Source organism: Lathyrus oleraceus, chromosome 3 (assembly GCF_024323335.1).
Source record: "Lathyrus oleraceus cultivar Zhongwan6 chromosome 3, CAAS_Psat_ZW6_1.0, whole genome shotgun sequence".
NCBI lineage: Eukaryota > Viridiplantae > Streptophyta > Magnoliopsida > Fabales > Fabaceae > Lathyrus > Lathyrus oleraceus.
In genome coordinates, this window is record NC_066581.1 from 183,937,895 (window position 1) to 183,946,636 (window position 8,742).

Sequence of the window (8,742 nt, forward strand, 5' to 3'; positions counted from 1 at the left end):
GTGAAAATGATAGAAATGGATGTAATACGAAGAAATATCTCGTTTTCATATTATCAAAAGTTAAGTGCAAGGAATGTCACATGTCTTATCATCTTGTTTAGTTTATCTCAACCAAACAAAAAGACAACTTAGATTTTTATTAATTTTTTTCGATTAAGTGATTTCTATTAATTTAGAATAAGTGTAATGTTAAGTTCATTATTTGATCAATTTTTGGTTTGATTTTTTATTTAAGATAAGTTTAATGTTAAGTTAATGACTCGGTATGTCATTTTGATGTGTTAGTTTATGTTCCACTAGACTTCCATCATTTCGATGTTGTTAATTAATGTTGCTAGTTAATGAATGAAGGTTAATATTTATTAATTGATGTAATCATAAAACAATACTAAAATGATGCATCCAATTCAACTAAAATGGATATATTAGGCCAAACTGAATATACTTATTAATGTTTCTAATTATTAGAAAGATTTCAAGTTCCACATTGGTTGAAGATATAGTATTGAAAGAGTTTATATAGTAGCACCACTCGTCTTACAAGTCGGTTTTATAAGGATGAGTTAGATCAAGCTCTAATATGGTATCAGAGCTCATCGATCAGATCTTGGGCTTCCTACCGTTTAAAATTGATGCGAGACTTGAAGCGTTGGAAAGCTCTTTCAATGCTATATAAGATAGTAAAGTAGAAACATGGATATATGCCAAGCATGGATAGGATAATGATGCTATACTATCATGTATGTTATATGAGCGAGGAGAAATCATGTTCGTGCCATGATTCTTGTTTGGGGTATTAGTCATGAGTTTGGTTAAGCATGTTTATGAACCATGTTATGATATATGCTATGAATTGTGGTTGTGTTGATTGTGTATATTTTCGGTCTATTGTTTACTTGCTTATGTATATGTGATAATATGATTGAAAATTCATAATGATGAGTGAGGAAACCTAGGGTTATAACTAGATAAATGAACTAGAAAGATAACTAGGTTATGAAATTGACTTAGATGGCGATGTTTGGACGCAAGGGTACCTTGGTGTGTGTCGTGGACAAGTAGTCGCTAGAAATATGGTTTAGTTACGAAATAATATGCTTTATATGGAACATGCTATGTTGTTGTGTGATTAAGGTGAACGTGATTACCTTGTGATTGTCAAATATAATCACGTCGTGTTTCTATCTAATCATGTAGTCAGAAATAACCCCTTGATTGTGCCGTCCCAATTTGCGATGCTTATATAGAGTAAGAATTGGGATGTACGCACCGATACTTGAATGACCTGGGTTTGAATCCCAAAAGCGGTGGATTTCATGGTGGGTGAAAATTCCAAGGTAAAAGACTTGAAATTGGTTTAGAGTCCCATAGAAAGTGACAATTCTTAAGGTGGATGTTATCCTTTAGAATCTGAAATCCATGCGTATGTCGAAGTATGAGATATGATCCATGACCCAGGTCAATAACCCTAGATGTAGGGCTTGCCAGGGAAAGATACATATGATACAAGGATCCGTGACCCGTGTCGATAATCCTAGATGTAGGGTTAGCCTGGGAAAGATACCTTGGTATGGTTTTCGATTAGTGATTGTTTGAGTTGATGAACTCATGAAGCATGTTTTCATACATTGCGAGTTTTATGTACTTAAGTCTTTTTCCTCTTTGGACTTGAGTTAGGATTTGATTAAAATCTTGTAGAGTCGAGTGGACCCATAAGATATGGAAACTCATTGAAATTATTATCTCATCCCAATATTGTTGTTGCGTTTCAGGTATTATTTACCGGTTATATATCTACAAGAGGAGTTGTGCATTGATGGTTTAAGGGATGTTGATTATTGTGATCTTCCGCTGTGGAGTTGTGTACAATGAAGATATTGTACATGGTTCTTAGATTTTATTCTTAGGCTTTTCATTGTATAACATATCTCTTTGATGTTTAGTTTGGACATGTGTATATAATGATGCCATTAGGCTCTTATGTTGTGTCGGTACTATAAATTAACGCTTGTATGGTATTATTCTAGATATATATTATACGAGTTGTTACACCAACTTCCTCTGCTGCTTCATATCTAATGGTTAATAAATAATGAAATATTAATGATTTAGAGGAAAGATAAAACCAAAAAGTAATCCAATGGTCACATTTAGTGTTGTTCCTAGGACAGTAGAGAATAAATTGGAGAGGATCTAGATCCATAAATATGTTATTATAATCTTTCACTTCATCATAATATCAATCAATAGCCGCTTCTAGTTTTAGTGTTCCCCCTGCGTAAATTCAAGAAAGCATAACCTACTATGCCAAAATGAATTTGGTGAACAACAAGAGATATCTTACCCTACAGGGTGGAAATCCCCATAATTTCTTTCCAACATTATTAACCGTTGTAGCCATTCTAAACACAATGAAGTTACCATACCAATAATTAGGTCTCCTCTGCTTCTTCGAAGAAGATGAATAAACCCTCAATTCAGGACTATTAGTGTCGTTTCCTCATTACCAGACACTTTTTGAGAGGGAGACAAATTTGTAAAAAATATTCTTCTTCTTCATTTTTGGAATGGAAATGCCCTAATTTTAGCAAAGTTGAATAAGAAAGCAAGGTTGAAGAAGAAAGTAAGTCTGAAAAGAACACAATGAAGCCTAATTTCACAAATATTATGGGTTTTATAACATGTGATCTAATTTGGGTGCCACGTTTTAGTGACAAAGACGAAAGGTTAAAATATTTAACACCGTTTCATGAAAATGGATGGAATTGACAAACTTGAGACAATTAGTAAAGTTGAGGGACCTAAATGATTGTTTTTAAAATTAAGGGACCAATATGAACCTCGACCAAGAGATATTGGACAAAAAATTATATTAAACCTACAAATTTTCGTAAGTTAGATGGCTTGAGAGTGAAAGATCACTATGTAGTCAATTTGACTCGCCTTGTTAAATGGCATTAAAAGATGATAAAGAAGGATGACAACCTTTGGAGTAACATCATAGGTGGAAGTAAGGTTTATAAGTTTAAGAAAACTACATTATGGTGTATTTCTTTCATGGCTCATATTAGTTAGAGGTTTGAGATTGATTCACTGTTGGCATGTCTAAGAGAGAGGATGATGGTCTTCATAAGTCTTCTTAGGAGGATCCTTGGTTAGGGAATGTGTCTATCAAAATTAAGTTTGAGTGACCTTTTTTAATTTTGACATAAATAGATATAACATGGAATCTTGATTGAAAGGAGTTTTGAGTCTAAAAATGTAGGTAGACGAGAGGTCTCTTTTTTAGGAGCAAAATCTTTTTAGAAGTATAATGTTTTTTTAGAAGTATAATGACCCTCTTTTAGGAGCAAAATTTTGGCGCTGCTTGATTGTTTGTTAGTTTTTCTATAAAGATAAAATTAAATTTCTACATTGAATATTATCTTGATATTAAGTATATTTGTTTTAAAAATTAATTTATAAAAAATTAAAAATTTAACTTGAAAGCTTCTTATTTAAAAAGAAAATTAACCATGTCTTTATAATGACATATCATCAGTTTAATTTTTAAATTATTGAATTAATGTATCTAATCTAACAACTGATCAAATACATTAATTATTTAATAAATTTAAAAATTAAATTATCTTTTATACAAAAGAACAAAGAAAGAAAATAATAGTATAATTTAGTCTTTATAATAAAATTGTATGACATTATTATCTTTTTCTGAAAATAAAATTTTATGTAATCAAAATAATTATTTACAGAACGACCAAAAGATCCAACTAAATAAATCTGTTAAATTAGTAAAATTAAACTATCTCATCAAAGCAACATGCTCACGTAATTTGGGTTTTAACATAATTGTATGACATTATTATTAAAAGAACTAGAAGTTACAGCAAAAATTAAAATAATAAAAAGCAACTGATAAGAATTTTTCTTTTTAAAATATTAGTAAAAAGTAAAATTGATGTATTTATTAGGAAGAAAGATACTAGTATATATATTTTTCTTGAAAAAGATGAAAATACTTTACCTAATATAAAAAGACATTTATTTTGATTTTTTGTTTTCCATGCTAATAATTTTTTTTTTACAGTGGCTGACTAAGATAATGCTTTAACGAGAGTACGAAAAAGCCTAATATACTCGGAGGGAGCATCGAAGTGAAGCGGCAAACCCTAAAACTGAGTTTGAAACCACGGTAGCTACCACAATGGACGAAGAAGTTGCCGCCGAAACCAGAAAAGACACTGAAGTAGCGCCGGCACTCATCGCCGTCCACCCAGACCGACACTCCGCCGCCGTAGCAGTCGGACCGGAGCTCCGCGTCTTCAACCTCCTGTAAGTTTACCTTTTCCCAACTCCATATTTTCATTCAAATTATCCATTCTCAACATGCCTACAGTGGCAATTGTGCAGTTTCTTTAGTTGACGACTCCGTCACCGGTGAACAACCCTTTCATAAAGACAATATTAGAGCCATTCGATTCGGAGCTAAAGGAAAACTGTTCGTATCCGCTGGTGATGATAAAACCCTAAAAATTTGGTCAACGCAATCCTGGCATTGCGTTTCCACTGTGTCGTCGGAGAAGAGAGTTACTGCTGTTGCTATAAGCAACGAAGGATTGCACGTGTGTTTCGCTGATAAATTCGGTCTGGTTTGGGTTGTGGATCTTAATCAAACTTCGCAGTATAAGAAACTAACACCGACACCGCTTCTTTCTCATTATTGCAGTATCATCACTAGCTTGGTCAGTTGCAGTTTATGTTTGTTCTTGTTTTGTTTAACTTGTTTTGTGCTTCTTTCTTCTGAATTTGTGATTTCTGAAGGAGTTTTCGCCAGATAATCGGTTTATTATCAGTGCTGATAGGGATTTCAAAATTCGTGTAAGCTATTATTTCGATTGGTATAATGAGTAATACTAGTTGTTTGTAATTTGATTCTGTTTTTTTCTTTTGTTTGTGTTTATAATCATGTTCATTTCATATTACAGGTTACTAATTTTCCCAAGAATCTCTTAAATGGAGCTCACGAGATTCAGAGTTTTTGTCTCGGTCATACAGAGTAAGAGTTGCTTTTATTAATCTTGTATATATGTATGTATGTGTATATCATTTATAAGTGATCTAAATTGAGAACTATGATTTATTTATTCATCATTAAATCAAAAGAACTTTTTAAGTATTACATTTTCCATATGGCAATGAGTCTCACCAAAAAATTACTAAGAGACGTCATACTATTTGAACCCTTTTGTTTAGTGAAAATCTTGGGACTAAACCTGTCTCTTTTCATGTTTACCTGAGTGGAAGTGTTGACTCCGAATTGGAATCATGTCCAAGCTGTGTCCTCAACGTGTAGGAGCTAGGACAAAATATTTTTATATTCTGACACCATTACACCGGAATGGAGTGTCCGACATATGGGTTTTGTATCAGTGTTGGACATCAATACATCTTGGATATTAAGATACACCTTCAATTTTAAGTTGAATTGTCAATTATAATTTTATTTTGGCATTTGATTGCAAGAAGAGTAGATTAGACTGAGAGGAGTCAAAACTATATGAGAAACTATTAAGAAAGATCTCAAGATTAACAAATTGGATAGAAATCTGATCCATGTTCCCGACTTTACTTAGTGGAATAAGATTTGGTTGTTGTTGTTTGACATTTGATTGTAATTTATTTCAAATGATTACGTTAGGAGCATCTTATAACAATATTTCAATTCCAGTTATTGTCAGCTGGATTCTTTCCCTATGTTCACTCTTCTCCTAAACAAATGAGTGATCCATTTTTTGATTAAAGATAAGTGAAATTTGTATTTCAGTTTTTTAGATTTTTATATGTTGCCAATATCTATTTGCAGGTTTGTTTCCTGCCTTGCTTTTGTTCCAGCTCAGGAAAGCCCTCATAGTCTTCTTCTATCTGGCAGTGGTGATTCCACAGTTAGTGATTCCTACATTTCTTGATGACTCGGGCATCCTGTTTACTTTATCTATAATTCTGTTTTAAAGTGAGAGTAACATATATTTCCTTCTGCAGGTACGATTGTGGGATATCTCCTCTGGAGCACTCTTGGATACTTGTGAGGTTGCAATTAAGGTATTTTTATATTTCTCAGATGCTCAAATAGTTTGTATTTCTTCTTTTTTCACTTTATTGTTAACGTTTTTGGAAATTATTACTGGACTAGTTACTCGTTACCATAAAATAAATTGTAGTAATTTTAAACAGGCTGATATATGTTACCTCTTGTTGTCATATCATACTTGATGTTCACTTTCTTGTTCTTCATCTTCTGTTTCCAAAGGCAGGGCTTCTAGAGTCCGATGGTAATGCAGAGGAGCATGACCATGCTGTTACTGATTTATGTACCACCCTGGATGGTTTGCTTGTTGCGGTGGCCATTCAAAGGCAAGTGTCTCGCTATTATATTCTGTCATATTTCTCTCCAAGAGAACTTAGTATGGTTTACTAACTAGTTTGTTTGATATCACTGTAGCTTGCGTGGAATTGTATTGTTGAGTTGCAATGTTTCTGCCCAAACACTTTCTTTTGCCAAGGTATTGTTCTCTGACAACACTTGATCGAAAGGATTTTTATCATTATTTCCAATTTAGTTGGTCTCGTTTATCTCTAGTTGTCTATATTTTTTGGATGATGTTTGCTTTTGCAAATCCTCCCGGAATGAAAATACTCTTCTCACGGAATGCAATATAAGCAATCGTAACTCATTTTTGTTTGGAATGTAATATAAGCAAATGACAACTTTTTAATGATGATATCTCTTAAATGCCCATCATTTAATTTAACCTTTTATGTTTCCAATGACATAGTTCGGTATTAGCTAGTGGTAATTTAGGCAATATACTTAACTTTTTATTGGGATTGTATAAATTCAATGTGATAACTAATTCTCTTAATATATGCAATATGATCAATTTTTGCTTATAATTCATTCTGAAGAGAGTATTGGTTTGGGAAAATATTTGTTTCTAAAGGCAGAAATTTATACTAGTGGCAATACTGCAGGTTGTTTCTATTGCAGGAGAGACCTTTATCCCCACCTGCCTGGCAAACAGTTCCCCGACAAAGGAATTGTGGATGGTTACAGGCATCTCTAGTTTACCTGGTTATGATTACCCGTCTTTGGCTCGTGTCCTAGTAATTTCTGGTATTGATGTTGAGCAAGAGCCAGTTGTTCTGGAAGATGATAAGATTCCCGGTGGAGAAAAGCTGCTAGAAACATTACAAGGAACCACATCTGTTGATGACAATGCATTTTTGGCAGCAGCTGAAGCTGTCAAAGCAGCAATGTGTAACCTATTAATAAAGAAGCATTATCCTTTTGAGAATAGAGAATATAGAAAGAAAACCAGAAATGATAAAAAACTCAAGGAATAACAATATGCGATCAAATTTTGTTTTTAATTATTTATGTAGCTGTTTAGCTCAGTTTTTTCTTGATTCTCAAAGACTATTCTAGACTTCTTGTGTCCCCTGTTATTTGTTTTCTGATGAATGAGTATCTCCAAATGTTAAAACCGTATATATTGCCATCAATTTTATGGCCAGCTTTTTTCATTTGTAGCTCAAGTGAGGCAAGTCGACTTCCTTAGTCGAGTCTGAATCCCAAGCTGAATGCACCTGTACAAACATGCACCATGATGCCTTGAGCAGATAAGTTCAATGTAATATTGAGTTCCCTAGATGCTATTGCTTGTTAACATTTGGGTTTATGTTACTAGGTTCATCAACCTTTCTATTGCTTGCATGTATCTTTGAAGCAAGTTGGACCCCTTTCTGGATCTGTCAGAGGATTGGAGGATAGTATATGGCTAAATTAACTTGCACGATAAAAAGTGCTTATAAAAAAAACCAGATTTAGAATGAATGCATTCAAATATTGAAAAACTGGTTTTCAATAGAATCTAATAAAAGACATGAAATGCATCCGGCCTGTAATTGGTAGTTTTAGGTTTACGATCATAAAAATAAACCCCAACTTGTTAAAAATAATAATTTTGATTTGGGTTGATTTTACAATTTATTTTTATGACCCTCGTCTCTACATAAGCATGATTAATCTGATAGTGGAAAATCTAAAAATTTCATATTCTATGGGCGGAGAAGTGACAAAGATTGTCAATTCTTCTTTGTTTGAAGCGGTTAACGTGAATAAGTTATTGTGGAAGTTTGAAAATAATGGGAAATTTTACTTCGTAGCACTTATGTTACTGGATAAAAGATGTTACTTTGGAAAATAAAGACCCCTCTGAGGGTTAAATTTTTTTTATGATGTTTATATAGGAATTATGTGCCAATTAGAATGCAATTAATAGACAAAGGCGTTCAATGTCCTATTCATTGTGGTGTATGTGGTGAAAAAGTTGAAGGTTAAGTTAAGCATTTATTTTTACATTGCACAAAATGTGTTGAGTGTCGGGAGAAAGTGGGTCAGTTGTCTTTGTTGTAATAATGTCTCTTTTGCTAAAATAGTTTTTTCCCCCTGTTTTAAATGAAAATCAACATGCAGTGTTCTCAACCATCTTGTGAATTATTTGTAAATATAGAAACAATTAAATATGGAACCACATTGAAGACTCTCTAGACACTATTTGTAATCAGACTTATTATTTGTTCTTAGGATGGAGGAATGTCCAACAACTTCGGTCGAGCAATAATAATCAAATTTAAAGGTATACAAATATTATGTGGAGCAAACTTTTGATCGGACGTCTCAAA

At 33.0% G+C, this 8,742-nt stretch overlaps 1 protein-coding gene across 1 annotated transcript; it reads left to right on the forward strand.

Annotated features, from left to right (window-relative positions):
* Window positions 1–4,082: 4,082 nt before the first annotated feature.
* On the forward strand, window positions 4,083–7,546 carry LOC127126135 (uncharacterized). Its single transcript, XM_051055006.1, has 9 exons — window positions 4,083–4,332; window positions 4,397–4,742; window positions 4,822–4,878; window positions 4,986–5,056; window positions 5,864–5,942; window positions 6,040–6,099; window positions 6,308–6,411; window positions 6,500–6,560; window positions 7,030–7,546. Exons 1-9 carry the CDS (start codon window positions 4,205–4,207, stop codon window positions 7,399–7,401), a joined length of 1,278 nt encoding a protein of 425 aa, XP_050910963.1. The 5' UTR covers window positions 4,083–4,204; the 3' UTR covers window positions 7,402–7,546.
* The last annotated feature ends 1,196 nt before the right edge of the window (window positions 7,547–8,742 follow it).